The sequence below is a fragment of the Nelusetta ayraudi genome, unplaced genomic scaffold, assembly GCF_046127955.1.
Source record: "Nelusetta ayraudi isolate G7.1 ecotype Tasmania unplaced genomic scaffold, CSIRO-AGI_Nayr_v1 ptg000039l, whole genome shotgun sequence".
In the NCBI taxonomy this organism is placed as follows: domain Eukaryota; kingdom Metazoa; phylum Chordata; class Actinopteri; order Tetraodontiformes; family Monacanthidae; genus Nelusetta; species Nelusetta ayraudi.
The window spans coordinates 565,243-579,196 of NW_027466089.1; the positions used below are offsets into that span (position 1 = coordinate 565,243).

The 13,954-nt window shown below is 46.3% G+C and overlaps 1 protein-coding gene across 2 annotated transcripts in view; it reads right to left on the reverse strand.

Annotated features, from left to right (window-relative positions):
- Positions 1 to 486: 486 nt before the first annotated feature.
- The window catches only part of atrx (ATRX chromatin remodeler), a 36,613-nt gene continuing 23,145 nt past the window's right edge, over positions 487 to 13,954 (reverse strand). For both annotated transcript variants that reach the window (XM_076032861.1, XM_076032860.1), the window contains exons 30-34: positions 9,110 to 9,259; positions 4,973 to 5,086; positions 3,163 to 3,258; positions 2,883 to 3,011; positions 487 to 2,237 (exon numbers count right to left, since the gene is read on the reverse strand). In XM_076032861.1, coding sequence (XP_075888976.1) covers positions 2,010 to 2,237; positions 2,883 to 3,011; positions 3,163 to 3,258; positions 4,973 to 5,086; positions 9,110 to 9,259 — 717 coding nt within the window. In that variant the 3' untranslated portion in view covers positions 487 to 2,009. The remainder of the gene's footprint in view (positions 2,238 to 2,882; positions 3,012 to 3,162; positions 3,259 to 4,972; positions 5,087 to 9,109; positions 9,260 to 13,954) is intronic.

Genomic DNA, 13,954 nt, shown 5'->3' on the forward strand with positions numbered 1-13,954 from the left:
CTGAAATCTGTACCCGTTTACCGAGGAAAGGGCTATAAAATGAAAACGGTGCAATGCATCCGGACCATTCTTTTTACGTTGACCTTCTGACTTTTGGAGCATGTTTTGTAAATAATAAGAATAAACCTTACAAAAAGAAGCAAGTCTTCGCTCTGTTCCAGAGCAGGCCTTCCGCTTAGGCTCAGTCCCGAATAATAATAAAATATTGAAAATACTTTTGGCTTTACGTTAGCTGATGGTCCCAGACCCCAAACCAATAAAACCAAACTGCATGTCCTTCCATTCAGTAGCAGACTTATTCATTTACTTTTTTTTTGACAACTCTACAGTAACTTGCTTCATTAACGGCTTGCAAAAATGAATCGCGTGCGCCGCATGATGACCAGAGCTTCTACCAGCATCTCCCGAGTTACTGTAAAACCAGTCAGTAGAAAGGAATGTGCCACGAATCATTTTCAGTCGCGAAAAACAAATGACTCAAAGAGCTTCTCACTGTTTTGGTCACTTTATTAAATGTTATATTAAATACTTATCAAGATAATAGCGGATCAGAACCATGGTGTTGGTGTATTTGCTAACATAAGAACATTCTGAAAAGAGAGCCAAAAAGGTTTTTTTCTTCTTCTTCTTCTTCTTCTTCTTCTTCTCCTTCTTCTTCTTCTTACATTTATGAAATACATTTTGTGCAAACACAGGAGCCAACGAGAGAGATCACAGGCATCTCTTCATGAGAAATGTACAGAACACACTCCTCATGGATAACAGCTACACCAGTTTAAGCGTTTAGAAGCCGAAAACAAAAAGAAAAAAGAAAAAAGAAAAAACATGTCATAATAATAATAATGTGCTAAAGTAGAGTACAGGTAGTCTAGGAGGAGTGGGGCCCTGCCTGGTGGGACTACACTGTCCAGAAGGCATTTGTCACAAAGCAGAAGGAGCAGATCAGCCGGGCTGTGCAGTCCGGCTGAGCCGCGTTGCGTTTTGTGGGACCCCGATCTTTGCCCGAGCTCGGGGGGTCAAACACAAGTGGAACAGAAAGGATGGAGAGGGAGAGAGAGAGAGAGAGAACGCACAGGCTATGCTAGACACCACGCGACGATGGGCAGGATGTTAGGGGAAAAAAAAAGTTGGGGGAGGGTCCGAGGAACCGGCAGGCAGTTTTGAAAACACAAGCATTCCATTATCATGTTCAGCGACAACTAACGTAAACACGTAAAAGTGTACTTAAAAAAAGGTTGTCAACAAATCTCAGAAATTTACACATTTTTTATTTTTTATTTTTTTAGGAAATTAACATAAGGCCATATTGTTTTTCTTAAAATGTTTTTTTCTGTTTTCGAGTTTGACTTATTTTTTTATTTTTTTAATCTCCCAAAAAAAAGAGCAGGGCGTCGCAGCGCCGCCGGTCGCCTGCTCGGCTAGAGGTGTCGGTGACGGAATCTACTGGGAATGATGACGATGAGGAGCTTTACATAATAAGAGTCACCAACGACACGAGTCCCACTGGGGTTTAGGCATTTAAAACAGTATAAAAAACTGACTTTAAATCTTGAGGAGACCCTCTTCTAAGGGGAACGATACAACGCTTTGAAGCATTGGCGGGGCTTTTTTTTTTTTTCGTCATTAAATACACGAAAAGAGAAGATATAGAACTTGAATAACATTAAGGCTGTATATACATTAACTTTTTCGTTTGAAATTCTTAATGGATTCCTCTCGCACACAGTCATTTTTACATTACAGAGCCCAACCTTCTCCCAGCGGGCGATGGAATAAAGGACCGAGACGCCGTCCCACTTGAGGCCTGAGTGGACGTCAGTCTGGTCTCCCGAGGTCCTCCGCCCAGTCGTCCTCCAGCTCTGAACAGTCTCACAGTGCTTTGATAACAGGGAGCCGAGCCTCACTTGGGTGGGAGGGACCGCTGGGAGAGCGGGCTAGCCTAGCGGGGGATGGGCGGGTGGGTGGTTGGGTGGTTGGGATTGGGCTGAAGGGACAGTTGATCCGACTCTTTAAAGGCCCTTGGAGGGTCCGGGGCTCTTGCCCATACCCTGCTGGTGGGAGCCCAGGCCGTGGAGCTGCTGGTAGAGGCCCAGCAGGTCCATCTGAGTCATCCCACTGGGTCCCATCATACCGTTCTGCATAGCCAACTGGTTCAAGTACGTGGCTTGGTTGGCCAGGGCCAGCTGCTGCTCCTGCACCTTCCTGTTGGTGATCAGCTTCTGGACGAGCATCATCAGCTGGATGGAAGGGGGAGGGAGGAACAGAGATGGTTAACAGACTGTCAATATTAAGCAAATAGACCAACATATCAAGCTGTGTCCTTCCATCTACATTTGGATCGTTGCTGCCTAGATCTCCCAGGATTCTTTGGTATATAAGGCCGAGTTCAGATTGCCTGCCAAAATCCGATTTTTAGCCCATCCAGATTGAAACCGGATTCCTTTTTTCTAGTCTGAACAGTCACAAATCACATGAAATCCGATTCTTGCGAAACGGATTGAAACCACCTTGGGGAGGTAGTTTCAAATCGCATTTGGACAGATGCTCTGACGTGGTTCCTACACCAACCTGTTAGATGGGTCAATAATGTGGCCCAGTCTGAACAGAGCCAGATCCCATTTGGACTCTTGCTAAAAACAGTGTGGACAGTCAGCCTTAAAAATCAGATTTGAGAAGGAATCTGATTTGAATCAGATTCGCCTGCAGTCTGAACGCAGCCTTAGATGCTTGGTGCTTCTCATACACCAGTACGGCACCTCTGAGTGTGCAGAGTTACCGGTGCACATTTACGGTGCACATATTTGCATGCATCTTATTATTTTTATCTTTATTTGGCCAAAACCTCCTGGTCTGCTCTTGGTTCTCGGTTTCCTGGTTCTTACCGACTGCTGCCTGTTGAGGACGTCTCTGTAGACGGCTTCCCGACGCTTGAACTCCATCTCCAGGGTGGCCTGCTGAGCCATGGCGACGGACTGGACCTGGCTCTCCAGCAGCCCAGGGTTCTCCTGCCACTGCGAGGACAAAAAGCCAGAGGCATTTCGAGACAAAGTTGCAACAAAGCACATTTACAAACCCTCTGAATGTTTATCTTTTTGCTTAAAATGTATTTGTATAGTCTCCATTGTGACAAAAGATGCGCCAACTTGAGTTTGCGACACGCACCACTTTGCTGATGATGTCCTCCAGAGATTCCCGCGGAAACATCTTCAAGGCGTTTGTCGCTTCGATGACTTTCTGTCGTCCCTGATTGATGAGACCCTGGACACAAATTGGGGACGCAACACCATGACGCGCGGTTTTCGCAGTTCATTTTTGACACATAAGCACAGAAACACTTGGACACCCGGCCAACACTTGAGGTTCACGTCACGGAACGACACAGGAAGTCGGGGCAGCTGCTCGCTGATATCGCCAAACAGTTTGTTTAGGATATTTCATAAAGGTCTGATACCTTCACAGCTCGGAAAAAGGGAAATCGCCAAGTCAACACGACTCTTCGCAAAGGTAAACACCTCTGTACCGGTGTTGGGGTGGGGGAAAAAAGTTGTACACAAACTGTTTTATGAAAGGTCAGCAGATCTTCCGGAGAACTGGAAGGAGACGCTGCATCTCATTCATCCAGTTGGTTTTTTGTGACATGCGTTTCGGACGCTTCGCCAAAATATTTAAATTTAACTATAGTACAGTTGCAACAATCGGCAAGTGAGTCAGGAAGCAGAAGCTGGTTAATACTATACAGTGACTGGGTTTGGACGCTGTCTCCAGTGCTGCAGCACTCACAAAGCTTCCGTCTTCATCTTGTTCTGTTCATGACTCCTTCCCCTGCTGTCAAATATGTCCCTTTAGGTTGGAACGCGTGCAGCGATAACAGACTCTGGGTTTTAGGTGAAGAGATGGAAAATGTGCTACTTGTCCATCAGTAGCTGCGTTTCCATTACCCCTAGAATTGCGCCAAACCTAAATGTGGCAATAAAAAAAACTCGGAATGGAAACACCTAAACTTCGAAAAACCCTTCAAATATGGCTAAAAGTTTTTGACGCTCTCATTAGGTGGCTTTTCAGACGTATCGATAGAGAAATATATCGCAGAAGTGTCATGGAAACACTTTTTTTTCGCATTTAGGCTTTGCAAATGATGTTACGGGGTCACGTGACCAGTTCACGTCAAGTGGAAATGGCGTGTTATGTTTGGACGGAGGAGACAGATTATTTTTTACAAGTAATCAAAGTGAAAAATATGACAAACATTCTTGACAGCAAACAAACGGAAAAACAAACAAAAAAAACAAACGTAATTCTCGTAAATCTCGTAGGACGAGAATCTCGTGGCTGTAATTCTCATAAAATCTCGTAGGAAGAGATTTTAAAAGAATAATGGCTTATGCGCTTCACACCATTCAATAAAAACACCTGCAAATTGCAATTGTACTTCTTTTTTTGTTGCGAAAAACTGTCTTGGAAACGCAGCTCCAGTCGCGATGCGTAGCCTGGTTCAAGGCGAGTATAATCTGAGTCAGACTGACAGGTTTATCTGCATTCAGTCAGACTCGTAATGAAATCGATCTCTCGGGGTGTCGCGCTAACGTCCCCGAACAACGATTGGCTTTTCATTTCAGGGGCGGGCGGTTCCTTCAGCGTTTAAACACCCTTAAGCTCATTTTATTGAGCAGCCGCGAACCGGCCGGCCTGCGCACCTTCTGTCCCGTCACTCAGCCCGGACAAATATAGCCGCTGGCCCAGACGTGGAGCATTAGGAGCCACTGGCTGGAGGAAAGCGGGCACCATGGCTACTAGACTGTTGTCACAATTAGCAGTGGGGTCTGAGGAATGTGGGGCGCCGTGCCGTGGGGGGACGGCAGAGCGAGGGAGAGGGAGAAGGGGAGAGAGAGAGAGAGAGAGAGAGAGAGAGAGAGAGAGAGAGAGAGAGAGAGAGCAGGGGAGGGGAGGGGTCCATGTGGAGCTCATTACTTACCTCCAGCTGCTGGTTGGTCATGGAGGCCAAAGCTGCCACGTTGAAGGGGTGGAAGCCGGCGCCCATGTCCATCTGGGAATACTGAGTCCCGTAGGTGCCCCTCATGGACAGACCCTGAGGAGTCGGGGAGGAGAGAGAGAGAGGGGAGGCTATTGAAGGCACGTGAGGACGGAGCGGATCGGACGAGTCTGCGAGGAGCTTTCATCTCCTCGCACGCACAAACATACAGACACGCGAGCCGCTTGACTGGGCTGTGTGTGAGGACAAGTGTCCAGAAACTTCTTCCCCATTCCGCTCCCCCGGCAAAAGGGAAGCAGGACGCCGATGTTTGTGTGTAATTGAGCCTCTTGTTGCAGATGGTTTCCCCCCCCCGTGCTCTGTAATCTGGCCATCCGGTATGTAGGTGTGTGTGTGTGTGTGTGTGTCTGTCAGTGTGTGTGTGTGTGTGTGTGTGTGTGTGTGTGTGTGTGTGTGTGTGTGTGTGTGTGTCTGTCTGTGTGTGTGTGTGTGTGAGTCTCGGGGGCCAGCCAGGGTCTTTGGACGCGGCCAGAGAGACAGGTGTGCAGGCTTAAACAGTGCGAAACCTCAAAGCAACCACAAAAACCACAACATAAGCAGCTCCCAGCTCCAGCCGCCTCGCCGCTCGCCAGCCAGCAGGGCTGGAAGCCCCGCCAGGAAATAAAAATCCAAATTAAAATGTTGTTTTTCTACACGTTACTTTGAAATTAAGAAGCTGATCTACTCTCCTTTTCGCACGCATTAACGTGTTTGCGTACCGCCCCCCCCCCCGAGACAGAAGCCGGCTGTGGAAACGCCATTCAGTGAGCGAGAACCCGTGGGGCAGAAATGGTTCTCATCGGGTTCTCCGTGCGGGCCGGGACGGGCCAAGGATGACATTTAGTGCCTTTCCGCAGAGCCTTTTAACATCCATTAGGAACGTCTCATTAGGAATTTTATGGAAACGGCATAATTCGAAACGACTTCCTCTAATTCGCAGTAAAGTTTGTGCGCTCTCTTGAGGCGTTTTTTTTTTCCTCCTCTTTTTTGCCCTAAAATCAGAGCCAATCTGCACAGAATTCCTTTTGTTGCAGTTCTCTCGAAACAATACCGATTTTAGTCCAATTCTCCAGTTCTAGCAACCGGTGGCATCAGAGGAAAATAAGTATACAATTAAATAATTACACATCTGACTAAAAAGAATTCAAGAAATACTATTACCAATACCACTAGTACTCTAATTAAAAACTTAAATGCTGAAAAATAACCATTCCGACATTAAGAACCTCAGCTGCCTCAACAACAAGGTTGTAGTTTTAAATTGAATAACTAAGATGTTTATTAAAATAATGGTGTATGAAATCATTTGAGATGCATTTTTTTTAATTCTTTGAGTACACAGTGTTTTTAAATCAATAAATCAATGACCTTTTATTTGTAAAGCCTAAATCAAATCCAAAGGCATCCCCAAGCACATCAAGAGAAAGCCAACTTTTTCAAGAGAACGAATCACTGGTGCACTTGGTTTTGCATTAGCCGTGATACGTGCCAGCGAACGTGCACCGACACGAACCCACTCCTCGGCCTGGGCCGCGTTCCCTTCTGCAGATTTCACACATATTAAAAAAAAAAAAAAATGGAGACCTGACCTCATTTCCATTAAAAATCGGCATCTGAGATCTAAATTTGCCCCGAGAATTCTCCCGAGTATTGTGACAAAGCTGAAGTCATCCCAGACTGGAGGTTCCTGGGTTCGCCGCCGCCAGTGGGTTTTCCCCACTTCCTGAACTGCAAATCCCATATTCAAACAAGGAGCTTTCCCCCCTGGCCGCCGCTGGCCCGACCCTGAAGATGTAAAGACATTAGCAGAGGTTCCTGCTGTATGTAAATCTGCGGGGTCGACGGCGTCAAGGCCACCGGCCTCTCCGGGATGATCACAAGAGCATCTTCTCTTCGTAACAGAATTTTAAACGAAAAAAAAAAGAAAAAGAAAAAAAGAAAATACCCGCCGACTTGAACACTTGGATTTTTTATTTTTTTTTCCTTTCTCCCACCTCCCTGTGACTGGGAACCGGCTGCTCTCTTTAAAGGCGGGGGCGCTCTGAGGGAAAAGCCGCTTATGGCACACGGAGGGAGAGTGTGTTGGAAAAATAATCATTAGGGTGAATTAGAATCTAGGATTACCCGTGTGTGTGTGTGTGTGTGTGTGTGTTGGGAGGGCCAGTCTTTATACCCTTCTTTCTTGTCCCACAAGAAAGGAAGGGGAGGAAGAGGAGAGCGGCAGCGTGGTGGAGGAGGAGGTGCAGGAGGACGCTGCTGTCCGGACCTCCACCTCGCACCGGTTCCTGTGGCAGCAGGCTGCAGGCCGGCCCCGTGTTTTGGCCTGTCGTCTGTTTGACCTCGAGTGATGACAGGGTTCTCCAGACGCGACACCAACTCAGACATCTCCACGAACCGACCGGGCGGGAGCCTCGGCAGCTGCACACGTGGGCGCCTTTGATTTCGGGAGAGGTTGACTGTCCTCCCCCCCCACCGCCCTTCTCCTTCACACATTTACCATGGCTTATCTGTTGGCTACCGTCATCTCTTCCACCCCATCAGGCACATTGTGTTTCTCCTTTCAATCTTCCACCTTTGCAAAGTCGCTGCTCATGATTTCGGTTTGGTTTGATTATGTTCTGGTTCAATTCATTCTTGGGTTTTTGTCATTTTTCTCTCTTTGAGTTTCTTCAATCGAAACGTCAGATGTCTATTTTTATCCACGTCTTATTGTCTTATGTTCTGGTCCAGTCTTGGATTTTGTGTAGGGATGTTAAAAATTAATCGATTATCGATTAATTGTCGATTAAGAATTAAATCGATTAAATTAAATTAGTCGCAATTAATTGAACAATTTTTTCGCGGGTAGTTAATATTATAACAGTGTAATAGCAGGAAAGAGCTATTCACCTGTAGATACTGTGATGGTCATAATATACCTACATCACAGTTTTGGTTTTTTTTTTCTTAAGTTTAAATGAAAAATCGTCTCTTATAAATCAATCGTTAATCGATCGTTAAGGTCAATCAACTAACGAGTAATGAATTAATCGATAATTTGCATCCCTAAGTGTAGTAAAAAAAAATCTCTCAGGCAATCTTAAAATCATTTGAAAATGCCTCTATGACGGCGAGAATTGGTGATGAATGGATGAAATATAGACGGAAATAAAAGGCATCGCCAGCAACATTTGGACAGAATCTATCAGAAGCAAACAATGGATTTTTCTCATTTCCTCAGCAAACTAACTAGACACAAAGTGGTAAAGTGAATTTAACAATAACAGCTACTCTTAAAATAATGTCGAGAAGCAGAAATCTGTTTCTCTAGTCTGGGTGGTGGAGTAAATTCTAGCCATAATTCGCTTCTTCCAACGAGTGTGCTCATGTGCGTTCTTTTCACGAGGCTTTTACTTTTGAAGCGAGCGCCACGGTCAACCTCTTTCTACACTTGACTTCCTCCGCACGCAGGAGGCCTTTGCCTTCGATTACGCTCCTAGCTGTTGCGGGTCGGTAATCATTTTTAAAAACGTCACGTCTGCTACGCAACCTGAGAAACGGATCTGTGTAGAAGCTAATGGGACGGGACGTGAGGCGCATTCTGGGCTAGAGAGAGAGAGAGAGAGAGAGAGAGAGAGGGAGAGAGAGAGGGAGAGAGGGAGAGAGGGAGAGAGAGAGAGAGAGAGAGAGAGGGGGGGGGGGCGGGGGGGGAGAGGGAGAGAGAGAGAGAGAGAGAGAGGAAGCGGGCGTCCTGTCTTTCATCAATGACCAACTTACCAGCTCCGTGTATTCTGATCATGTTAGTCATCTTCGCTCACTTCAAAGAGAGAACTCTCTGCTCTGGAAGTCTTTATTTGATGCATTTGACCACACAACCAGACAGTAATCAACGTGAGTAAGAACTTATGTTCGAGCAATGCGAAAAATGCGACGCTCTGCTACAAATATAGCTCGTCTCTTTATAAACACCCGAACCCTTCCCATGGACGGCAACACTTCTCAACTGGACCGGCCCGGCTGGGCCCAAGTGGCCCGTTTTGCAGGCATTTTGCTGAGGCTGCCGCTGATGGTGTATTGCGAATGGGTTTTTTTGTTGCCTACCTTTTTCTCTAATTCGTACTCGGCCCAAGCTGCCTTGCGGTCCTCCTCGCTCAGCTCTTCCTCCTCCTTGTGGTCCAGCAGGGAGTCGTGTTCATGGTAACACACAATCTGGTCCTTGTTGTTCTGCAGCATCTCCGCCAGAACAGGATCCTGCAACAAAAGGCATGTTTTTTTGTTTGTTTGTTGTTGTTTTTTTTTTAAAGAATTAAAAAAAAAAAAGGCAGAGAGAGTCAACCTGAGCTTAAGGCGACACCAGGACAACCAGGAAAGGTGAATATCAGGTAAAAGTGTGTATGAAGGGAAGGTTTTCCTGATGCAAACCTGTGTTTTGTGTACAGCGTGTTGCTGTGTTTTGCGCATGTTTATGTTTTGCATGAGTTGCCCCGTCGGGAAGATATACAGCTGTGATCTCAAATGTGTTGAACACATAGTGCAATATGGATGTTTTCCACGCTTGTTTAAAATCATCACTGTATATTAGGCTTAACAATACTGGGTTGGAATTCTGTTAGTTATAAACACGTTATAAATAATAGGGTTATGAATAACTTTTTTTCCTCGCTGTGCCTTGTTGCGGTTTCACAGCTGATCTCCAGTGTCAGTCCCGCATTAGCCAACTCAATACACTCCGAATGTTTGTGTGTATATTAAAAAAAAATAAAAGGATTTTTGTACTTTTGGGGAGGGGTGACGGCGGTGGTTGTGGTTTCCATGACGACACTGTTATTGAAAACAATACCTGAACCAACTTAAAAGAGCGCCGCCACTCGTAACCCCCCACCCCCGCCCCAGTGTGGATAAAATTACTCTCCCCGCAGCGTGTTTGCTTTTCTCTGTCTCCAGTTCTCTTTACATTAGGCTGAGACTTTGTAATCTAGAAACAATGTCGTACACGAGTTGCATCATTAACCTCCGGCGCGGGCTGCCCGAGAGGGGCGTGGGGTTGGGTGTTGGAGGGGATGGGGGGGCTTGCTTTCCAAGGGCGACGCGGGGCGCGAGGCGGCAAACAAGAAATCAATCATGGACGTCACCCGTATTAGGTCAAAGAAGAGGACAAAAGCAGGAGGCCCGACGATGAAATTAAGCGGTGATTGCGGGCTCGTGTCGGATAAACAGAAAATAAACAGTGGGCCGCACACCCCGAGCTGGAGGGCAAGGGCGGCGTGTGATGGAATCCACGGCTGGGAACTCCAGCAGACAAGGTGTGTGAAACAGGTAGGAGGAGACAAGCTGCTGCCTGGAGTTTTTTTGTTTTTTTTCCCCCCTCCCCTTTTTCTTACACCTACACGCACGTCGGCCTCCAGCCCCTTTTGCCGGAGCGGCAGACCTGATTGCTCTCCTTGCTGACACGTGTTTATGTTTCCCAGCCACCGCAGCTAATCAGGACGAAGGCAGGCCACCCCCGAACAAGGCTGGCCAACTTCTGAGACTGCGACTGTAATTACGCCGCCAGAGCTTCAAGGCCCCGGATGGACGGACGGACGGACGGAGCTACTTGGATAAAGGGAGAGGGGGGAAAAAAAAGGAAGCCGCTTTGGTTTGAGCTGCCAGACAGGTGACGAAGAGGTGGAACAACAAAGGGCGCAGTAGGTGTTCAGACAAGGAGCGACCTTGGCACCCGTGGAGCTCCGACAGGACAAATTTGACAGAGCGGAAACAGTGAAGAAAGACCTTTGATGTCTTAAAGGCTTCAACGCCGCTCAGTTTTCCAGAAGTGGAGATGCTCTCATCCATTGGCATTTAGTCTCTTTCTTGGTTGGTGGTCACTAAAGTTCCAGTCAAAAGCTCTGTGGGAGCAGCTTCTTCTGTGCAAGAAGGTCTGCAGATGCAGTGTTTATTTTAACAGCAAAAACTTGATTTAGTTTTAGTCATAGTCTTTTTCTTGAACGACCGTCGCTGCTTCAGCAGCAATTGACCGCTTAACAAGCTAAAGGTTTGACTGAAAAATGTGCACAGTGGCAGATTAGAAGGAATTAGTGCTTGTGTACTGATCCAAACATCAATACCAATGTTGGTACCAATCCATAACAGTGTAATCTGAGATCAATAGTTACATTTCAGCCTCTCTCGCTACAATACTGTGGCCATAAAGTTTGAATTATATACTTTTTTTTAACATGAAAATGACTTGAAATGATTTTAATCGCTTTTAATGATTAAAGACTTGTCGGTCATATCGATATTGGCCCTGTATTTACCCGACACAATGCTAAACCTCACAGTATCGCACCAGACTCGAAGGGATCCAGAACAGCTGATTTACTGCATGAAAATTGTTTGAATTCTCTGAAAGTTGCTTCTCCTTCAGCAAGGTTTTTCGCGCACGATTATGATTATGAAAACAGCGTGGAGTGCCAACAGTCTATAAATGATCCAGAGCTCTTTCTACCGTTCGCAGACTCAACATTGGAGGGATGAAAAGCAGCGAGCGGAGGCCTCATGCAGACTTTACAACTTGGCACCGGCGCCGATGTGCACTTGGCCACCGCGCTTGAGGTGGCCGCTTGACTGTGAGAGGTCCGGCGCAATTAAACACCTACTTGCATTAATAGTTCTTGGTTTTTCATGCAGGCAGGGGGGGGTTTGGCTCGGCGTTGGAAACGTTCTTTCGAGCCGAGAACATTCGCAGCCGCGTTAACCCCCCGGTTTCCTGCAGTCACAGGACCACTTATTGTGTCACACACACAAAAAAAAACCCAGACGTGCTTCCACCAGAAGAGTTTTTCATCGCGTCCAGAGCTGCGTTTCCATTACAGTTTTTCGCAAAACAAAAGCGATATTTCTGAAATTGCGATTTGCAGGTGTTTCGATTGAATGGTGGGAAGCGTAAAAGCTGCAATTCTCGGAAAATCGAGAATTGCAGCGAGATTCTACGAGATTTACGCTTGCTTTTGTTTGTTTACGCTCGTTTGCTGTATGGTTAGCTTTAACGCGAAAACACAAAGCGCCATTTTCACTTGACGTGAACTGGTAACGTGACCCCGTACATCACGTCCGGTGACACGTCAATGCGAAAAAAAGTGTTCCCATGAAACTTTTGCCATATATCTCTATATATTAATGCATCTGAAAAACCACCTCATGAGAGCGTCAAAACGTTTTTGTGATATTTGAGAGATTTTTCGGAGTTTACGTGTTTCCATGACCAGTTTCTTATTGCGATATTTAGGTTTCGCGCAATTCTTGGGGTCACGGAAACGCAGCGAATGTCACTGAGAAAACAGTGAGGCTGGGGAAGACAACAGCGTCGCACTGGAGGACTGAAAAATAAAAGATGAGAGAATGTCAAAATGACAGGGACCCCCCATAACTAAGTGTCCTCAGTGCTCCTCAGACATTTAGTTATCGCAAGTTTTTTGGATTTCTTTGGAGTTCATTTGGAGCCACGATCGAGCAAAAAAAAAAAAAAAAAAAAAAAGAGAACTGCTCCTGAGGAGCAGGTGCTCCCGACGTGGCAGCGGAGGAGTCAAAAACAGGATCCCCCCGCTGCAGGAATGCGGCTGAGATATTTGTAATACCTAAACATAGCCAGTCTAAACTATGCTCTCTCTCGCTCTCAGCTGCACAGCACAAGTAACACACACACACACACACACACACACACACACACACACACACACACACACACACACACACACACACACACACACACACACACACACACACACACACACACACACACACACACACGCCTCAGCACTAGGGTCCTTCTTACTGTCTGACACCAGGAGGCCAAACAACTGCCCTCTGGATCATGTTGTCAGACCCGGAGCGGCCCGGTCGTGTCAGAGGGTTTACCGAGCCATCACTCAATCCCACAACAGCACGAGAAAACCGCAGCGCCACCAGGGGGATAAACAAAGATAATAAATACGGTGCATTCCGACAGAAAGAAAAAAAAAAAAACTCGGCTCAGCTCGGGCAGAGAAGTTCTCAGCCGGTGCGCAGGTTCCCAAGAAGCGACAAAGGGGGGGGTTAAAATCATAGGATGATAGTAATTTTCTGACCGTTTGGTCTGAAAATTAAAGGCGACTTCTGGGTGAATTCCATCCACGTGAATGCGTCGCTGGGAGCCATAGAGGACAGCAGAAATCTGTGGGAAGGGGGGGGGGGGGGGGCAAGCTACAGAGACAGTAGCAACGTTTCCATTGCCCCTAGAATTGCGCAAAAAACCTAAATATTGCAATAAAAAACTGGCAATGGAAACCTAAATTTTCGAAAGACCTCTCAAATGTCGCTAAAAGGTTTTTACGCCCTCATGAGGTGGTTTTATCGCAAGAGTGTCATGGAAACACTTTTTTCGCATTTAAGCATCCCCGGAGGAGACATACGGGGTCACATGACCACCTCACTTCCAAGTGAAAATGGCGCGTTATGTTTGGACGGAGGAGGAGACAGAATATTTTTTTACAAGTAATCAAAAAGAAAAAAAATCTAACAACAATTCTTGACAGCAAGCAAACGTAAACAAACGCAAACATACTTCTCGTAAATCTTGCTGGAAGAGATTTCACGAGAATTATGTTCCGTAAAACAAGATTTTACGAGCATTACGGGCTTTTGCACTTCAATGGAAACACCAGCAAATCTCAATTGTATGTCGAAAATATTGCTTTCATTTTGCAAAAAATGGTAATGGAAACGCAGCCAGAGTTGGAGCCGGGCAACGTGTTAGCAGAGCTGACAGTCTTTCACAGTTTATGATCTCTCCAAAGATGTGAGACAGATGATGGGAAGAAAAAAAGTTGCGTTGAGGACGTTCTGATTGTGACAGAGCCGACAGGCAGCGAGATTTACAGTGCTGATAAACGAGCACGGCAGCGGGGTTGGAAAGACAGAACTTGC